This window comes from Tympanuchus pallidicinctus, unplaced genomic scaffold (assembly GCF_026119805.1).
Source record: "Tympanuchus pallidicinctus isolate F22 unplaced genomic scaffold, pur_lepc_1.0 scaffold1, whole genome shotgun sequence".
NCBI lineage: Eukaryota > Metazoa > Chordata > Aves > Galliformes > Phasianidae > Tympanuchus > Tympanuchus pallidicinctus.
The window spans coordinates 63144575-63166555 of NW_026294618.1; the positions used below are offsets into that span (position 1 = coordinate 63144575).

Sequence of the window (21981 nt, forward strand, 5' to 3'; positions counted from 1 at the left end):
GAGTACATAAAATAAGTACTAAGCAGCAAGTACAGTAAGTGTTGAGATATGTTCTCTATAAATTCTCTTAGTGGCCTGAACAATCTAGTTTTTATTCCAGGTGAACATAGATTGTATTCTTGTATAAAGATAAATATTCAGTTAATCTGAACAGTGAAATGAGTTTTGTTTACTTTGAAAAGCAGCAATTATAGCAGGACACAGAAATCACAACTTTAAAAACATCCTACTAGGAAATTTCTTTTTCACAGATAGTGACTTGAATCTAGTTGACTGTATATGGGACAAAGTACCAGTTAAAATGGTAAGGGAAGCTATGAATAGCAGTACTGCTGCTGGGAAGCAAAGATTAGAGTACCCATGCTATTGACGAGCTCCAGTATCAACAGCTGAGAACTAGCAAATTAATTCAGTGATCAAATGACCTCTTTTGAGCTGCAGCTTCACAGACCATTGTGGTGGTTGTATGAAAGGGTACACATCAAAAGCATGGCTAGTATGCTATGTGCAAGCTGCAGCCAAGTCAGAAGAACAACTGTGTAACAGGGTGTGATTATGTGAACAATACAACAACCTAAAAGAGGGTGAAGCAACAACTGAAAAACCTGCCTGTACAATACATCTGTGAGGCACAGCTCCTTGAATATTATTATACCTGTAATAGAATGCAATCTATCACGCTTGCAACTCATGCAGATGCCTCTTGCCATAACAAAAAGTCAGATATCAATCCACATTTTTGGTGCTCTCTCTCTCTACATGTTATGAAACTGATGTTCTGTTAGCTGTAGTGACAAATAATGTCTAGTACTATCTAAATTGAAATTGAATGCATGAGTTTGCAAGACAATATATTATAGTGGAATATGTATTCTAAATGCCTTGAGAAATTTGCTGTGATTTAGAAGCAAGTACAATAGATCTTCATTTCAAAACACTTCTCAACTAAACAAGAAGAATATGAAAATAACAGGTCTTCATTTAGGCCATTTAGTAGAATTTTACACACATACTGGTGCAGTTAGCACGTGGATGGCAGGATAAGCCCATTGGTGCTGTCTGTATTCACATCAGTGCCTTGAGTGCCTGTCTGGTCTGCCATGTCTGTACATAGCATCAATGCCATGTTCCACCTGTGCATGCCTGCTGGGAGTGCACCATCTGCCTCACTACTGGTTGGACCTGGGGACGTGGAGCACCTGCAGCCTCACCTCACGCCGTAGATCTAGCCTGATGTAATTTCTTCTACAGTGTTAAAAGTCTAAAATGTGTGTTGACACTGGTAAAAGGAGAAGCAAATATACAATATTTACTTAAGATTCCTCTGTCCACTTCCTAATTTGTACACAGAGCACTTTCTAGTCTTGTCTCCTGCCTAAATTCATCTCCCAGTACTACAGAAGTAACGCAGATGTGGAAAGAGGCCTTTTTTTCCTCCTGTTCACGTGTTTTCTTTTGTCAGAACACTGTGCCTTTATATTTACACTTCATTGGTCTCTTAGACTGCTTTGGCAACTGTTCTAAGAAGTTTAGGTACATTTTGCAGAGTATCCTTTTATTTCTGTATCTCTTGTTAACTGAAGGTATAGAAGTACATAACCAAACCCTAGTTCTATGAGCCACAGAACAAAAAGCATTATTGCTTAATTATTTTATTCAGGAAGCAAATAAAAGAAATGCCGTATGGTCTTAGTTTTTAGCTATATAAAAATTTAAAAATAAGTAATGTGAAGCATCCAAGTACATACTGAAGGTGGCATACCTTTGAGTTCAGTTTTCTCTGTTTCTTTCAGTGACTGGACAAACAGAATCTGGCTCTCAGTGAGTGGCCAACTATTATATAACACCAATGCCTGTAAGATATACCTGTGAGACTGTGAAAGAAAATGCGATATGTGAACATGCTGAGGACATAACAGTTACAGTAGGTATTTAAAAGTCCTGTAGGTTAGCAAAGTGGCAACTGTTGAACTCAGCAAATGAAACACATGATTACTTTACAAGCTTGTACATAACATTATTTACAAGAAGCTTAAAAAATTAGTGTTAATTCCACAGATTTCATTTTAATTCCTGTGAAATTAAACAATTACTCATGTGTTTACCAACTGAAAATAAACTGAGCTGTACAATAAGGAGCTACATTCTTTAAAGATTTCCATGTAACTTTCCTATGTATGCCATGTGCTAAGACAAAGAATTCTGTCTTTCATTTTAAGTCCTACTACAGAGCTTTGAACACTAATATCAGCACTCAATGTGTAGAGTTGAAATAGAGGTGACAGGGTCAGTCGGTTATTTCAAACATTTTCGACACTGAAAAGGAAATCATACCAATACTTCTTTTAAAAATTGTTTTCCAAATTTTAAAACCAGATTTAAGTCAAAAGAACAACTTCAGAAATTGTCTTTTTTTTTCTTTTTTTGTTTATTTTTAATATAATGTTGCAGTTGAACCTAACAATCAGGAAGAAAAAAAAAACACACAAAAACACCTGGAGACAGAGAAACAAACAATGCTTGAGAAACAAAACACTATTTTTAAGATAGACAAATAATACCTGATGAAGTCAAGGGAAATGCATGATTCTGACAAACCTCTCTAAGGAAATCTAAGGGCTGAAGAAGCAAATTCATGTGTTAGCAAAGCATTCAGCTGGCTGGTAACAGGTACGTCTCTAGTAAAACTACTAAAATTGCCTTTCTCTTACACTGCGTTTGAAAGACAACTCAGACTGAAGCATCAGAAATTTAAGTTGTTAATGGTATTTTTTTGGCCCTTAGCTGCAAGTCACAGTATACTTGCATTGAACTTTGCAAGTGAAGACTGTCTGAAGACTTAATATGTCTACCTCGATTTGAAAATAAAAACGAGCTCTTGTTAGTTGATTATTCATGTAGATATGTTATCATTTCTCCATGGCCTCATTCACCAACAATCTTAATTTTGGATACTCTGTTCTTGCCTCCTGTTATCAGATCTTAAAATGAATTGAAAAAATTATCAATACCCCTTTATGTTTCCCTCACACACATACACTCTCCAAATCTCCCCAAGTTCTGGTAATTTAAAATCTCTTACTTGTTGTGGACTTCCCTGATTATTTTCAAAGTTTTCCAAGGGGAAAGATTCTTCTTCTAACACAGACAGACGTTCTTGGGAAATTCCTCTCTTGAAAGAACTTTTGGTATCCTTTGGAGCTGAAACATGACTTCTTCTTTTAAATCCACTTTCTGATTCCTTCTTTCCAACGCTTCGAATAATCTGGCTTTTACTTGCTGCAAGATTAATAGTATCAGTGTAAATTTCCAAACGTTCTATGAATTATTAGTATGAGGTAAGCAGATTTCCCCAGAAAATATACAAAAGAAGAGTATTTTCTCATGCTGCATTATCATCATAACCTTCCAATTGAAATTATGGTTATTAGAACTATTATCCTGCATTCATTCAGCACACAAATCACAGATCACTTCAAAGTAAATAATGAGAAATTTGAATAACTACCTAACTGCTGCTTACCGTTCATCATAATTCTAGTAACTTCTGTCCTTACAGAAGTCTCTTATGTCAACATGAATCATCATATTTAACTAAAGCCAATCTTAACAGGAGCCAAAGAACTGTTTGTGATCTATCATGTATAACATTACACCCTGGTCCCTTATAGAAAATATTAATGTGTATAAACTGTGAAACCAGAAATGCGCTAAAGAAAGGCTATAATGGAAACACTAATCCACAAAACTTGAACTTATGCTGGTTCACACGAAAGGAAAATCTCTCAAAAGGGAAGTGAGCAAGAGTGGGTAATTATTTCTCAGGCTAAAGAATTCAAGACCGTTGTGGATTTAGATGAAATTAGTACATAACTCTTGTGATAAATGGAAATAAAATAAAAGCCTAGGAATTCTGAAGGTAGCTGAAAATAAGTTACACTAGCTTAAGACTCAGATTGAAAATAAGCTCTGAGGCATATAAGGATAAATCTCACTGTTACATGTGTTACATGTCTTATGGGTTTTTTTGTTTTGTTTTATCCTCTCGTCACTTTGCTCCATGTTATCAAATGTGTAATTCTGGGGGAAGTATTCTTTTGTCTTCTTCATTTGCTTATAATCAAATTTACCTGGCTATAACATGTCACATCACTTCTTTTACAATGGTTTCTTCATCATGCAAACTGCTAATGTGCCTAACAGCATGCATGATGATCTGTATGGCCAGCTGTGTGTGAGTGTGTATTGTCTCACTGAACACCACTGAGAAGAGTCTGGCTTTGTTCCCTTTCCTTCTCTGTCCTCTACCTCAGGTGTTTACATGCTGCCAGGTTTGGATTCACTATGATGGTTGGCTGGATTACACAGAGACAGTTTTAATTAATTCCAGATGCATTTATGTAAAGTACAATCAAGAGTTTCCTAGCACTTTGAGAGAATATGCAGGTTTTAGCATATTTATGAAAGATGACTTTTGAACTCACCAATGGCAAGAGAAAAGCTGATAAGCCTGCAGTGTAATGAATAGCAATACAATTTTTATATAGAAAATGCATCTTTAGTAAACAAACTTCTCAGATTCAGTTGTTCTGACAAAAATGAGGAGGGTATTGGCTGTTAACTTTCAAATACATTTATATTACAGGAAATTTTATTTAAAATCAAATATTCCCTTAAGGGATGATTTTCTCACTATCTCAGTTGCTATCACAAAGACTTCACAAAAGAATAATCAGCATTTATTAACTTTGCAAGTCATGGGGAAATAGTTCTTCCCTCAGAGAGAGGAAAGAACAAAAAAGGAAGGAGGGAATTTCTGTGAGGATCATTGTGTAGTTGTAGGAGAGGCTAAGTAAAAAAAAAAAAGAAAAAATAAAATAATTTTTTTTTTTTAAAGCATGAACGTCATTGTATTTATTCATGAATGTTTTGCTTATCTTTGTTTATATGATTGGTGACAAGCCAATAACACATGTGCTTCCATTACAGAGTGATGATCAAGATGGTGCATTTAAAGCACAGAGTTCAGTGTAATCTGTGAATTGTCTATCCTATCCCATGATTTGGGCATCAGTTTCTTGACAACCAGTACCAAAACAAAGTTTCAGATCAAAAAGAGGCAAGATCTTGAAAATAGAGCGTATTTCTGTTCTCAAGGACAAGGCAACATGTGCATTAAACTTTCAAAACAGAGAAGCTACTTGAACGATCCAAACAACTCTTTAGACAGTTACAAAATGAGGCCAAAACACAGAGGAATAAAGAAGTGATTGACAACTTATTTCAATCAATCATTTCAGTATTTTTCCTCATTGCTGGGAACCAAAGATTTCAACTCATTGCTCAGGAATTTCACTTAATCGCAAAGCCACTAAGGATTTCATGGAAAAAGTGAGGAAAAAATTCTATTTTCTTTGTTTACATAAAGTTATTGTAAGAATGTATGCCCTTCAGTGAATAAAATGGTCAAATATTGAATACAATACTTACGTCGGGAACTCAAAAGTGTTTCATTACTCAAGAAATTAAAAGCAGGAATGACTGCATGGCCCTTTCCAGTGACATTTACAATTTCCTCCTCGTTATCTAGGACTTGTAGCTTAATGAACACGTCTGATTTAGAGGTTTGTACCTGCACTGTAGCAATATGTGATGTTGTGACTTTCACTAAATACCTAAAGAAGAAAAAAAATCGCAACAATATAACCAACAATGCCAGATATTTCTTTTCAAGGGAAGTATTTAAGCATTGTGCTGACATGGAGAAAAACACTTAAAAATGAGTTTTTATCTCACTGTTTTCTTGCAATCTGGTGAGCTAAGCATCCTTTACTGCACCTCAGTGCAGTGAATCTACAATTAAAGTAAACATGGGCAGCTACAAAAACTGGTGATATTGCCATTTTTTTCCCCGTTTTATCAGATCTCTATATTATTGCACCTCCTGTAATAAAATTTGTTGGAAAAATATGGTTAGTGATATGATTAGTTTCATTTAACAAGTAATCCAGTAAAAGTTAAAAAAAAAAAAAAGTAAAAAAAAAAAATAGAAAAAGTAAATAATCACATTCTGATTGAACATGCTCTTCTAAAACAATCACATGCTCATATAAAATCAGGCAAAAAATATACCAAATTCCACGCCTCCTCACCACTTGTAAAATCCCAGTTTTAATGCATGTTTAATCTCTGAAAGTAATATGGAATCTCAGTCATTAATATGTAGGTAAGACTGAGCTTAGAGAAATGTGAAATATTATTATGAGAATTTTGAAACTACAGTCTGCTTATTTCACAACCATTATTCATTAAGCAGCAGCAGTATTTCAGGAAAAAAAAAAAAGCAACAAAACATTTATGAAACACAGAACCTGGTTTTGAGTATCTATGGCTAAAAAAAAAATGGAGATGTTAGTAGCTTGTGGTTGCAGTGGTAATGAGAAGACGGTTGGACTAAATGATTTTATAGGTCTTTTCTAACCTTGTGATTCTATGATTCTATGTTTACTTAAACACCTTCCCCTTCTAGGAAAGAGGAAAGAACATACTTTGCTGAAATGGGCATAAAAAGCAGGATTTAATCATCATTATCTCAGTATTTACCTGAACATTACACATTTGTCGTTGGGGATGTAATACTCTGTGATTTCTTTAGTAGAATAGACATTATTTACAGCCTCACGAGAGAGGAATGGGAGAGGACTATGGGAACTGATGAGTCGGAGCCTCCATCTTCCAGCTGTCAAAGACTGGTTACCAGTGTGTGCTTCAGCCATAAATGTATATCCTTTCTGAAGAGAAAACAACATATTTTTACTCAGAAATGACACTTGCTAGTCCTGGAAATGCAGCTTGCAATGCAGAGTACCAATTCAAGGTAAAATTGAATAAGTATTGAAAAGGCGAGTCATAGATGTAAACTGTAAAACTACATCAGAGATAGTAAGGCTGGAGTTAAGAACTGCCTAATGACAAGTGAGAGGAAATAGAAAGTAGTACATGAGAATAAAAAAACATTCAAAGAAGTTGGTGAAAGAATAAGTGAGAGGAGAATAAAAAGAAATGTAAATAAATGACAAAGGAGTACAAATTCTTGTGAGCAACACATAGAAGCCTTCACTGACATTAAAGTTAAAAATTTTAAACTAAATATTTAAATACTTAAAGTGGTAATTATTTTAAACAACATACAATATAAAGGACAAGAATTAAATAAATAAATAGTTAAAAGAGAAGTACTGCAATAAAAACCAAACTAAAATAACATCTAACAGAACAGAAGATTCTGGCCCAGCATCAACAAGCTTGGTGCAATTAATTTCCAAATAATTGAATCAGTATCATCTACTGGTTTTTAATGAAAAGGGAAAAAAAAAAAAAAAAAAAAAAAAGTAGATTATAATGTTGATAAGAGCATTCTATAATCTTCTTGAAATCTTAGATTTATTTGTTTCTCTCCCTGCTGATTTTAAAGGTTCTTATCGTTACATTCTGACTCCTCAGCTGTTATTATTTTCCAGCTTTCTTGAACTATTTAAACAATTAGGACAGGTTTGGTGTTTTTCTGTTACATTTTTTCCCTCCATAATAACCATGCTGAATGGCTCAAATCACTTCAGACTGCTCTGAAGAACAATAACTGTTTTTTCACTTCCGAACTAACTACTTTAATAGGTCACCTGCTGTCTGGGGGTGGGGGGGGGAGGGGAAAATAGTCAGGTAGAAGCAATATTCATACTCAAATGGAATAAAGAGACAGATAACTTGAATGCTTGAATGTCCACCCTACATGACATTTCCCAACTGATAATTCTTGGCATTACAAGGATCTTCCTTAATGTACTTGGACTGGGTACCATCACCCCTTTTCTAATCATCAATAAAGTGGGCTGTGTTTTCTTCTCCTACTGGAACTTCTAAGAGACTATTGATAAACAGTGTTCCACACAAGCCTGTCAAATTCAAAATGACTGGCCCTTCTCCTTCCTTCACAATATTAACCATACAAACAAAAAAAGTGTAAGACCTTCCCCCCGTCAGGTGGGGAAGAGTAGAACCAGGGAAAAAAGAAGAAAAAGTTATTTGAGGGAAAAGAAAAAAGAATACTGACTTCCTATCAACACTAAACTGAAGTGAGTTCCATACAGAAAAAGTATTATTCCATTAATTTGTGACTCTCTCATGTACTGAAAAGTTACTGCCCTATCGAGAAAAATTTGACATTTCAAGTTCTATAGAATAAAATTGTTACAGATTCCCCGGGGAAAAAGCATTCCCTATAGTTCTGAAAAGGAGAATTACTTAGAATGGCTAATCTGTATGCTTATGCATGCATGCCATGCACATGAAATAAATGTGCTTTCAAGTGCTAGTGCAACATGAAAGTTGCAAAGTAATTTTAAAATTATAAATACTTGTAACTCCAAAGGTGACCACAGCTGAAGATGAGAATACTAATATTTTGGCAATTCATGCACAAGAGGTTTAGCAAGTAGTATACTAAAGCAAAATTATATAAACATGAAATAAAAACGTGAAACCTTCTTCATTCATTGATAAATCAAATGAAAATCTCTCTTTGTGCTGGAGGCCTATGCAAATACAATTTGGAGATTTAGAGATCAGATTCAATCTACAGTTAAATTAATAACACTCCAGCATTTAATAATTTCATTGCAAGACATTAAATATCAGTACATTAATCTTATTTAAAGTCTTGTAAGAGTCTAGCACACAGCTAGAGAAGTGCGTGGTAGACAAAAAGTTTGGCATGAGCCAGCAGTGTGTGCTTGTAGTCTGGAAGGCCAACTATATCTCGGGCTGGATCAAAAGAGCAGTGGCCAGTAGAGCAAGGGAAGTGATTGTTCTGTTCTACTCTGTCCTTGTGTAAACCCATCTGGAGTACTGCATTCAAGCCTGGGGGCACCAGCACAAGAAAGATGTGGAGCTGTTGGAGTAGGTCCAGAAATGGGTCACACAGGTGTTTAGAGGGTCCCTGAGTGTTGTTCAGCTGATGCTTGAGAAATGCTTTTCTGTCATTTTTGGCTCTGTTAAAAAAACTTGTGTATAAGATAGTAAAAAAAAGTATATAGAAGCAGTATACAAATAAAGAGACCAGAAGAAATAAAGTAGTAACTTGCATTGCATTTTTTATTTAGACTGTAATATCTGCAGAAAGCGGGCAAAAGACATTATCGCTAGTCTGCAGATTTTATCCCTACTTTAGTATTAATTTCTGAATGATTGAAGGCACTCCTAGAGCAACTCTTAGCAAATAACAGTATCTACTGATAAAATTTACTTTTGCTCTGTTTTAATCTGCTGAGTCTTAGTTTTACAGCAGAACAACTAACTGCTAGATTTATTCAAAAGGAAAAATATCTTGTTTTATATTAATACATACATTTAGGAATTCAGGCGTACTATATTTTCTTGTTTTATTATTGACATTTCATATAAAATACTCTTCAAAGAAAGGTAACAACCAGATTAAAATGACACTACCATATGCAATTGTCACAAAAACAGAATAATTGTCTTGTCAAATCATCAGTCAAGTTTTCGGTGGTGTTGCAAGTCACTGAAACATTAATGGACCATTTGCAAAAAGGAAGGTAAATTGTTTGGCATAAGTGCACAGTTTTATTGAAAAACTCAGTAGCAGAGATTATGTAATAAAACAAGTGGAAAAACGCAGCATACACGTACAATTCTGTTTTAATACTCTTAAATCAAAATCACTCTTTACTAATATTAACCATATTTTATAACATTAAATATAAAATCATAGGCTTAGAGAGTAAGAAATGTGGTTATCTGCAAGAATAATTATGGTGGAGAGGTCTTCAACAAAGAAGAGAAAATAATGATAGCAATTCTTTAGTTTATGACAGAATCACTGGAGCTGTCACATGGTGTATCCATGCATTAATAAGTAGGTGGAGGTAGGGCATACCAAAATGAGCATCTCCAGTATTAAAGCCATAGTACCGCACAAAGGGTGGCAAGATCTTAACTGGAATACCGTGTGCAATCCTTGACATCTCCATTCAAGAAAAGTGGGAAGAAGTCCGAGGGAAAAAAAAAAAACATAAAATTGTTTCCATTCCACAAGACAGAAATAGAACATTCACAGTCTGCTAAGCAGGACAAATGCTGAGATGAGTTCTGAAATAAATCTGAAGTTGTGATCATTCTTTACACAACTCATCATTATCCTGAAAGGCTGTAAGTGGTGTTTATTACTTGGATTTCTTTTCACATCCTGCCACTTGCCACTGCCAGAACCTTCCTTCCTGATGGAATACACACCCCACCTCTGAAGACTCCAAGTTAACTCTGAGAACTTGATGATATCCCTCCAGCAGGAGTAGTCCTTACCTGCCACATTCAGCTGGCATTCACTGCATGCCTTGGATAAAGTAAGCTCATTCTATTGGAGGGGATGGGGAAAAGGTATGATAATACTCGAAGTAAAGCTACAGAAGAAAGACAACAAAACAGTCCTAGACTAACATCAACTCCTTGCTACTGACAGACAAAGCTAAAACTTGAACTTATCTTCACTAAAAGGATCAACCATGGGTAGTTGTGGCTAGCACAGACAATATTAGGGGTAATGTTGAAGAGTTTAGAAGCAGGCTAGAACAAGAAAAGAACTAAAAAATAATAAATAAACTAACTTCTGGATTAGTTCATTCTGACGATCTTCTGAACTATCGAACCAGTTAAGCTACACGAAAACTGTATGGGAATAGAGAAGTAGTCAACACTTGCCACTGATCATACTTTTAAGTCCAGGGAAATGTTGTCATAACAAAGAAACTAGAGAAGGTAACCACATCCAGTACACATTTTGAAACACAAGACTCTAATTAGTGAGACTTCCTGACCTGGAACTGATTTCATTTAGTATTTTATCAGTAATGTGCACAGTGTAACAGTGATCTATGTTTAATTAACTGGTACCACAAAGCTAAGGGTTATAATTTTAAAGAAAAAAATTCAATGTTACTTTAAATAAGGAAAATTGTCTGAAAGAAAAACAGCACTCAAATCAATAGTGGAATACACCACATTTCATCAAGAAAAATAAACAACAGGATTCAGTTATTCAGGAAGGCACTTAAGGCTTCCTGAGCAGTATGAGTCAACAAAGCTCTTGCAAGAAAAATAAAGGGGGGAGAGAGGGGAAAATGAGCATCAGAATCAGTTTAATAAGAAGTACAGCCTGCCCAAAAGACATATAAACTGATCATTCCTTAGTCATCGTTTGTTTCATTTTAAGTTAATCCTTGCTGCAAAGTTTTCTGTGCTCAGTGTTGCATATCATAAACAAAAAAAAGGAGAACAACTGGGAGCAGTCCAGAGGAGAAAGTAATCAAGAATGTAGGAAACCTAACTAGTAAAAAAAAAGACTGAGCAAGCTGTCATATTTATCCTAGAAACTGGAAATCTGGGTAATTAGGAGGTCAGTGATAGTCTATTCGAATTTTTTAATAATTGTGGCCATACTTCTAAGCAGAACATTAATACGTAGCTGAAAATGTCTACGGAGTTCAGCAATCATTTTTATTCCAATTATTATTATACTCCACACATTTACCTTATTTTTGGGGTAAATATGAGGTGCCACTTTCAAAAAGACATGTGGCATTTCCTCCAGTGTGTCATTATCAATTACATGAAGTCTACAGGAAGGAATAGTGGTATACATCTTTGGCACTATGAGCATGTCTTCCGGGACAAAAAATATTTCTCTAAAATAAAACAATGAAAAAACAAATTAAATTCATTTTATTTTCACAAACTGAATAATTTGTGTAACAAAACAGAAGTATATATTAGAATTTGATGAAAACAAACTCATGTAAAATCATGTGTTTTGAAACGTATTAGTGAAAAGCAGTATATCATTACTTCTTTCCAACAAGAATCACATAAAAGGCTATACAAAACTCACCTAAAAACCACAAACCAAATATTTGGTGGCTGATCAGAATATGTTACAGCATAGTCAGCGAAAGAAATCTTACACCACTCATCTTCATAACAAGGGAAATTTTTGAATGAGTTACAGTTTCTTTTAAACATTTCTCTGGAAAATAGTAAAGCAAGATAAGGATTTAAATCTACTCATAATCAGGAGGGGATGTGTACTGATGTATATTATGAAGAACACTGCTTCATATTTGAGAGTAAAATGAAATTATAACATGTTTTAAAAAATAATAAATCAGGTAAGGAAGGTGCTCTATTAGTTCAGGAGCTAGTAGCCTGTAATAACTGATACTTACATACAAATGTGTTGTGTATCTGTCAGTCTATCCACTGATTATTTTTATTATTAAAAAAAAATAACCAAAAACATTAGATAGGATGCCTTCCATTTCTTTTTATTAAGCTGTCATCATAAAGCTATGGTATCATAAGGGGATTTTAAAAAACTTTCTTTCATCTTCAAACTCTTAGGTGTTATCAGTTTCTGTGGAATTAGAGCTAACCTGTCTGGCACCTGACTGATGCTGGGAAGCTTATTTATAATTTGTGGTACCAAAAGTTAATGTTCCTCTGAACATGTCCAAGTTTTACATTGCTAGTGTTATTCACCAAATCTGGCCAAAACTTTGATGTTTTGCCTTCTCAAAAGAGCAGTTGGAATTAACAAACAATCCCCACTTTCATATTTTTAGCAATGATAATAGCCAACCATGGCATTTAATGAAGGTGAATCACAGAGAGGATCTAAACTTTCTCAGAATTAGTTTAAAGCAGAACAGTCTGAGATATTCTTCTGCAAAGCTTTGCAAATATTCCTTCCATCACTGACGAGCAGTGCACATGGACAGAAGCAGCTCCTCAGAAGCCTCAAATCTGTGAATTCCTTGAAAATTACAGTATGGGCAAGCACAATGAGCTTCTCTTTGTGAAAGTGGGATTTGTAATGAGAAACAAATTGAAAATCTTGCTTAAAGAGAGATGTTTTAGGGCTTCTTAAACTAAGAGATTACATTGCAAAATGGTGCTGCTTCTGTCCTGTGGTGCGTCCAGGCTTTAAGTATGGGAAAACTATCCTAACACTGAACTTGTGAAGTTTTTGCTTATAACTTCATAGGTCAAAGCACTAGCTTTTTATATTAAACAAAAGTCATGCAAACATATAATAAAGCTCACCATATCTCTACAGAAAGCATCCTATCCTTTCTGAGCCAGTTTTGTAATTTTAAAACTAATAATACTCTTCCCACATTTATTGTGTGCACCAGCAATTCATGGCAACTCTGTGGAAATGGCTGCAATAAAGTATTATAATTTATTATATCATTACCTTAACAGCACTACAGCACACTGTTCAAAATTTAACTCAATTGAAGTCCACAATTTTTGCAAGATTTCTTTTACAGCAATGTTTTCCTTAGTACCTAGAAATAATAAAATAAGTTAGAAAATATACATAGTACCTAACTTTTGTATTGTTTTAAACGTACACTTATCAAATATTTGTGAAAAACATCACTCAGAAGTTAATTGTCTTGTGAATGCTATGAATGATATCTTATTAGGAATTTTACAGAGGTGCCAGAGAGCTGACAACTACTTTCTCCTTTCACTATCCCCATTATCATCACCTTTATATTTTTCAGTACTTTTCCAGCTTAAAGAATTATGTGACTAATATTTTCCATTTTAAATACCATCACAATAACATCTTGTGTTGACATGTAATGCCACAGAAAATTAACTAGGTATTAATTAAAAAGGACACACCTGGTTTTCTGCTGTTCAGTACTTTCCTCACATAAACCCCCCTCCAAACAGCTTGGAGTTTAAGAGCTGCTGCTTCTTCTTCAGAAGTGGGAATTCTTTTCTGACAGCTACTTAGGGAATTTACTTCACAACTCTCTGAAAGAAGAGGAAGAGAACAAGCAACACTTCATTAGTTTACAAGGCTGGAAGCCTTGTAGCTGCTTGCTATAAAGTGAAAATACAAAGGAGAGCTGAGTTACAGAAGTAATAGTTCCTGGATAAAATTTCCATTTATGGCAAAAATACCACTGTTAAAATTTTCCTCTTATCATTATAAAAATAGATACTATATACTGTGTAATTACAAAGTCAGCATGCAGCTACTATGCTAATGCTGAATACCAAATTGTCATATTTTTGCTTCTCTCTACAGATAGGTGTTGCATTTTATTTTTTAAAATCAAGTCTTGTAATGAAATCATCTTCCAAAAATAAACCAACATAATTTCATGCATTAAAGTCTGAATCTGAATAAAGCTTAAAAGAGCTTCACAAGATTTCAAGTGTTTCTATCTCTGAATCTGATTTTAGTAAGTGATAATTTGAACAACAATATTCAAAACATTGCATTTGATATCTGCTAAAGAGGTACAGAATAAGGGTAAGACAAATGATAATGTGGAATTTTGTTTATCTGACTGTGACTTTCAGTTATCAAGGAGTTTTCGAATGGAATAGAAATTAGAATCATAGAATCCTTAGAGTTGAAAGGGACCTTTGAAGGCCACGTAGTCTAACTCCCCCTGCAATGAACCGGGACACAACAAGTAGATCGGGTTGCTCAGAGCCCAGTCCAGCCTCACTACATCTCTGAGTAACCTGTTCCAATGCCTGACCACCCTCATTGTAAAAGCCTTTTTCCTTACATCTAACCCAGGTTTACCCTCTTTAAGCCTGAAGCCATTTGCCCTTTTTCTATTGCAACAGAGGCTGCTAAAGAGCCTGTCCTCTTCTTTCCTGTAGCTCCCCTAATAAGTAGCTTCTGACAGGTTACTAACGAGAAATTTGATGGAATTCTTGCCCAGAATTAACATCCTTGAAGCTATCAGCACAAGGGTTTACCTGGGGAGATAATGGGGAGTAGCACCACAGGGAGGCAGTGTCAGGAAACCAGCAGGGAAATGCATTGATGCACAATGAGGGAAGTGAGCTAGAGGGAGAGGAAGGATAATGCTCCAAAATGAAGTACTATCAAACAAAAAGGAGGATGAAAGAGTGACACATGGGGACACAGTGGGACAAATTAGATTAAGAAAATATATTACTTTCATCAGAAAGAAGATCACACATTTCAACCTAATATATTCCATTTAATATTGATAGAACTGATTGCTTCCAACCATTATTATTGTCAAAAGTCTCCTTAATACTTAGCAACTCTGAAAGGTTACACAAGTTCAGTCCAAGAAAGAACAGTTTAGAACTCAATATGGCACAGCACAACCACTTTTTAAAAAAAGCATGCAATCATAGAATAAAGTTGGCTAGAGAGGACCATTAATTTAATCACATATTCAAATCAGGATCAAGTAGAGCACATCGCTCAGAGTGTTCAGCATATGCCCAGCTCATTTTTTAATATCTCCAGGGATAGTGACTGGGCAATTTCTTTCAACATTTGACAGGACAGACAGTGAAGAATGCTTACCTGAAATCCAACTCAAATATCCTGTTTTTAACTTGTGTCATCAATGTGCACCACTGAGTGAGATACATATTTGAATTTCAAATACAGTTTACACCAATAAGATTATAGCAGATAGCTTGACTTCTAGACAAGTTTCAAATGAAAAGGTTCATACAGAACCTTTATCTACTCTGTTTCCAGGAAAACACATAACAGCCATGCCATTGAAAAAAGCATGCAGCTTCAGAAACTCCCATCTTTATCTCACATTGTATGAACTTGTCTCCTATGGATCCACTGCTAGCTGTTCCTTGGGGGTGAAGAGGATTTGGACAGATCAACATTACTAGATTGTTTTCAGGATGGCTTCTCAGAAACCTTACCAGACAGGACTGCTAACTGCAGTATGTCATAACAAGACTTGTCATAGACAAGTGGAAACGAATTCAGTACAGAGGGCAAAATAGCTATGCTACTAAAAAAAAGAAATGGAGATAGCATTTGAATTTCAGACTTGATTTGACCCACCCTCATACACAGACAAGAAGAAAGATGTCATTCATCTGCTATGGTACCTTTCAGTAATTATTACTGATTTTCAAAGTCTGGTAAGATGCATGACTAACCTAACAGTTCAACAGTGCTAATGTAGGCCAGTCCTTCTAGGCATAAAGCAAATCTACAAACCTTATAGATTTTAGATTTGTAAGTTAACAGAACATAAATATAGTTTTCGGACCAAACAGAGCATAAATATAAAATATAAAAACATTTATAGATACACTTTTTATACTTTTATTCTGAGATATGTCTCACTTAATAATTTCAGACATTCTGCTAACGGTAGAAAACTTGAGTACCCAATAAGAAATGAACTTTGGTTATTTGATCAGGATCAGTGAAGATCTAGTTCCCTCCAAAGTATGTTTGAAGTTTTTACCGATGCCACTACAGTACCTGAAGACACACTGTCATCCTCAAGTAGATCAGTGCATTTAAAATCTAAAGTGAAGGACCTGAAGGCAAATTTATACTTATGAGGCATCTTCTTGTCCAATACATATTTGATCAAAGACCATAATGCACTATTGAAAACCTTAAATAAAAAAAACGAAAACATTTGTCAGATAATTATTCATTTATAAAAGCCAACTTATACTGGCTCTCATTAACATTTCAAGAACTTTTTAGTTGTTTTCACTTTCATGTGATGCTTAACTTTCTCTCACACATAACTGACAGTCCTTACTGTGGAACTCCAATACTTCAAGCAAGCAAGCAAGAGAAAACTATTTTCATGCCCAGCTTTTAAATACAGGACAGATTCCAGAGCACAAGTTTTCATTACCTAAAAATCTTTTAGTTTATGTGAAGCTGATTTTCTCAGACCAGAGCATAGAAGAACATAATCATTACCATTATGACATGGGCATGACTACTGAGTCAGTAGATGAACCCCGTTATAAAAAGTAGGAATATAATGATGGGTAAACAGGGAAAATTTGGTTTCCTACTTTCATGACTGTATTGATGTCTGTTTTTATTCTTGACACTGATGCTCTTTAGGAAGCAGAAATCCTAAAAGAGAAAGTCTCTTTCTGCATCTTTAATTAGATTAGAAATTTCAGACTATGTTTTTCAGAGCCAGTTTCACAGTCTGAATTGAAAAACAGCTAGGACTTAATGTAAAAAAATTTATCAGTCTGTTTTTCATTCTCCTTATTTTCAGATTTTTAATTAGTTCTTGAGTTATATATATTAATATTAATAAAAACTTATTTTATTTTGAAAACAATTAAGACTGATGAAGGAAGAATCCACTTTAGCACATGCCTATATTCAGAATCCACATTGTCTACATTAGACAGATCATTTCCATATTTTCCTTCTTGAATCATTGTTGGCTAATTCAAAGTGTGCCTTTAAAAAAAATCCTTTGCTACAATACACTAACCTTCTTGTGAGAGCAGATGAGATACATATATCTACATCTGCTGAATTTTCCTACAAGTCCCTAAGTTACTGATGGATTGTGACCCAAGGAGCGGCCGGTGAAACGGACCAGAAGAGAGATTCAGATTTAAAGCACAGTGCACATATTAAGACGTGTTCATAATAAGAGAAGATAATTACGGAACGCCACTGCAAGTTCCATATGCATTGATTCTTAATAGCAAGTGCCACATTTGAAACATTCAGGTGGTCCTTTGTAAAAACATAGCCACTGGTTTTTAATGACAACATTAAGCTGTTATGTCATCTCTGCAGCCTCTAGATACGTGTTTACTGAACAAAGTTTCACCTTAAAATGTTCTTCAGCTATTTCAGTACCATGGATGCCAGGAGGACAGTGAGTTAGTTCCAAATCCATCAGAGCTTCAGATAGTTTGGGCTTACTGCTGAAATTATTAATCACATTTCCAATAGCTTTCAGGATAGCAATAGCCTGCCCAATAAATCGGTAGCTCTCCTGGGGAAAGAGGAGAAAAATCAGCTGTTGCTATCTAGATTGTTTTTCAGATTTTGTTTCCTTTTAAGATCCCGTTTCCTTTCTGAGCAGTGACAGGACATTGGCATTTTTTCCTGATGCTGAAATACTAAAAATTCCTTAAATCCTTATAAACTATAAAATCAATAACGTATTCAAAATTCCAAATTTTCAAAATTCATAATGTGCAAAATGTCACCAACTTTAGCTATTGAAATGAATATATGACAATGTTCTAACAAATAGTATAAAATATATATGTTACGGATTTATTTTTTTTCTGTATTATTGGTCCTAGAACATTTAATCAAAAATAAGAGTAACGCAGAAACTTTCTGCTACAATAATAAGATGACTGCTGTTAGTTGAAGTGTACAACATTGTTATAGAATGGTATAGGTGAATATTTGTATTCATCTGAAAACAATGCCCAAATACATGCTGCCTAAGGCATCTTTAATCTCCCCCAGCTTTTCTGTGCAAAAAATTTAGATACTTTCCTGCAAACGACACACTTTAGACAAAGAGATAGTCCAGCAACAAACAATTTTTAATGTCCCAACGTCTCATAATTAATATCATAATTAATAATTAATTCCTTGCTAGAATAAATATATTTATATGTATATACACATAATGCTGCTTTAATACCTAATCATCAGGTTCCTGAATCTGAACTGCTACATGAATTTGCCATTATGCTCACCTTCCAATTTATTTACTTAACTTTTGCAGAACTAAGTTTGAGAAGCTGTATTCCCTCCCCATATGCTCATGCCAAATATTTGGGCATACTGCTTGCCAAAGAAATCTTGAAAACATTAATGGCAGTGATACTCATCTATGCTGAAGGCAACAAAGACCAAAAGTTGTAGGAGTTGTAGGAGGATGCTCCCCACAGCATCTTGCCCCAGCTTTGAGAAATTGTTTGAATCAATTTTTCATTTTAGGGATAAAAGCTACTCTGTGACCTAGTTAGTAATATGTGATCTCATGGGACAAAACAAAATTTATTGATGTGACAACCTATTTTACCAGACATGTGTGTTTAAACATAGATCATGTGCACTTTTTTACATGCCTCAAAGAGAGAGCTTATACAATAACTTGGAGGTATGTATCTCAGCAAGAGCATTTTCTGTATTCCACTTTAACCAGTTCTTCAGTGTGTACTTCCTAATGCTTACTTGCACATCCATACAAGTCAGCTATTGCAAAATCCATTTAAATGTTTCTAGTGTCCACTAAAAACATTTTCAATCTACTCACACATTTCATATTAAAATTAATATTATATTCTCAAACATACTAAAAGATCAATAGTATTCCACTTCAAAACCAAATAACAGTCAGAAATAACTTTAACACAATACTTGACTAGATCTGGACATGCACACCTTTTCGAGATTTCGCATTACAGCATCCTCTTCTCCAAAGACACAGGGCACCATGCTACAAAGATGAATATGGTGCCCTACAGCAGAACTTACTGTAAAGAGAAGTACGTGTCGTCTACATTAAAAGAAAAAAAAAAAGAAAGAAAAAGAAAATTTAAATTAAAAATAACTTTTTTCATTGTTGGTAAGTCACAGTTATTGTTAAGCTTTTCTTTTCATACCAATGTTTGTTACAAAAGATACCCTCTCGCAGATTCTCTCACTCTCCAAATCTTCCTAACTCCTTGCTTTGCTAAAACTTCCAGATACAGGCAAATACAAATAGGCAAAATCAGAAAAATCATTATTTTATTTGCTTATATTTAGATTTTACTTTTTCTGCAGCAGAATAAGTAATTCCACTATTTCGGATGGATATAACCTCAAAGCTTTTAGGTCAGTTTGCTACACTTAAAAACACATTTGCTCTAGGAAACTTCTAAAGGAAGTTAAGTGCTCTGGTCATATAAATTACATCATAATTTCTGTGTTTACAAAAACAACTACCAGAAAAATTTCACACACGCACTTCATCTCATCACAATCTTCTATCATTGTCAGAATAGCATTTAGACAAGTACATACTAGCTACAACTTCATATTAAACAGTCAGCAAGAGTTAGAAATTGCTCATCCCATCCTGAACTTCTCCTTGTTTTAACTACATTGTCTTGGGAAGAGAAATATAAGACACTTCTCAGCAACTGACAAAGCAGAAAGAAGAAAGTACTTCCAGGCTGAACAAGCCATATCTCATTTGAAATAAAATGGGAGAGTGGTCAATGAGCCCATCTGTTTCCTACACTTGCTGTAAATTAAAGCTTAATGAAAGCCTGCTGACCTTGGTAAGAGTAAAGAAAATCAAAGGTAGGAAGCCAGTAGTTTTGCAGGTGCAAAAAAATGCACATTTTAATGTTTCTGTAGAGAACACAAACATGCAAATACAGAAACTATGCCAAGGAGGTGTGTGTACTGATAGAACCAATCTACAATCAGAATCACATCTTTTCTATATTTAGTTTGAATTTATTCAATTAGAGGTCTCTAGGAGAGAGTTTATTTTACTACCAACACACTAGTATTATGGTGTGTTCTTTCTACACCCATTCATTTGAAGCCCAACACGATTATGTTTTATTTTCAAGACATTTAAAATACTGGATGGACATTCTCTGCGTGAATTTTCTAAAGTACATTTTCTTGAACTGTGAACAAGTAGTGCAATATTAATTCATATCTTAGAAAAAATAAACAAGTTGAAAATTCAGTTAATTGCTTACTAAATAAATTTTTGAGACATCTTTTTGAGATGGTGTATGTCTCTATTTTCCAGCAAAGCAAAAACCCCCAATGAATTCATCAGCAAATATATTCTTAGTGCATGTTAAAACGATGTCATTTTTCATTTAAACCATTTCCAGAAACTAGTAAATATTAAAGGTTCTTGCCTTTTGTTTATTTCTTTTAAAAATCTGGAAATTCTTTACACTGAATGCATGGAGTTATATACATAGAGAAATAAATTTTATTGTGTGCTAATTATGAAATTTTGTAAAAATTTCACTTATAATGGAAGATAAGCTATACAAGGCCTCTTGCAACCCCTCAGAATTTCTCATCTCATGATTCACAAATCCTATTTCAAGAAAAGCTATGAAGCTTCCTACAGTGTCATTATTCTTTCACAGTTCCACTAAAAATCCTAATATTTTTTTATTTTTCTTTGTCCTTTGACAAATGTCTCAAAGTCATTCTCATTAGAAATAATTTTAAGTAGATTTTGTACTCTGTGATGTTTTCTGTATTTTTAAAATTTTTTTTTCTTGCTAATTGCTCTTAAAGAGCAAGAAAAAAAATTATAAATGTTTTGGTAATTATCTTAAATTCATAGCAATTTTGCAGTTTTACCAAACATTAGCTATCAAAGAGTTTGATTTAAACAAAAACTTCAGTTTTAGAAAACAAAATCTTAGATAGTGTGCAAGGTAAAGGATCACCTGAATCCCTAGGTAAAAAAGAGCCTTCAGGAGCAAAGCCTCATACGTACCCAACAGGGAGCTTTAACACAGTAGTTTTGGTTGCGTATGTATGCATCTTTAGCACAAGTTCCCCCGGATTCACACATTTCCAAGAGAAATGTTCAACCTTCAGCAGTGCCTTTGAAATACTAGATCCTTCTCGTTTAGCAGCTATAATAAGAAAAAAGGGGAAAAAAAAAAAGAAAAGGGTGGAGTGGGGTGTAGACTATAATGGTAAAGTTATCATAAATACAGAACTCGTATTTATACTCTCTGAAATCTTCACATAGGCTTTGGTAATTCAGAGAAAAGAGACAGACAAGAAAAACTCATAGGTGACAGAGAAGATGTCACTATTTTTTAGAAAACTCTGGTTGAAGCAAGGTACTGGAAAAACGTGTAAATTAGACATCTTCCAAGACACTTAAGTTCTAACACTCCTTAAAAACGCATTCTGTCCACATGTAAAGGAAGTAAACATCCATACAAAGCTTATGTTCATATTACAGATACTTTAAGCATACTTTTGATTATATTTTGATTAGTTTTTGCTAGGAGGGTTACTTTTTTTTGGGGGGGGGGGTTCTATTTGGTTCTAGCTGCTTT

At 34.5% G+C, this 21981-nt stretch overlaps 1 protein-coding gene across 2 annotated transcripts in view; it reads right to left on the reverse strand.

Moving 5' to 3' along the window:
• ADGB (androglobin) overlaps positions 1-21981 on the reverse strand; it is a 74614-nt gene that overhangs the window by 13018 nt on the left and 39615 nt on the right. For both annotated transcript variants that reach the window (XM_052670874.1, XM_052670883.1), the window contains exons 18-29: positions 21405-21546; positions 19319-19433; positions 17736-17903; positions 16391-16529; positions 13768-13902; positions 13328-13421; positions 11963-12097; positions 11606-11759; positions 6604-6791; positions 5491-5675; positions 3083-3279; positions 1763-1874 (exon numbers count right to left, since the gene is read on the reverse strand). In XM_052670874.1, the coding sequence (XP_052526834.1) occupies positions 1763-1874; positions 3083-3279; positions 5491-5675; positions 6604-6791; positions 11606-11759; positions 11963-12097; positions 13328-13421; positions 13768-13902; positions 16391-16529; positions 17736-17903; positions 19319-19433; positions 21405-21546 (1764 nt within the window). The remainder of the gene's footprint in view (positions 1-1762; positions 1875-3082; positions 3280-5490; positions 5676-6603; positions 6792-11605; positions 11760-11962; positions 12098-13327; positions 13422-13767; positions 13903-16390; positions 16530-17735; positions 17904-19318; positions 19434-21404; positions 21547-21981) is intronic.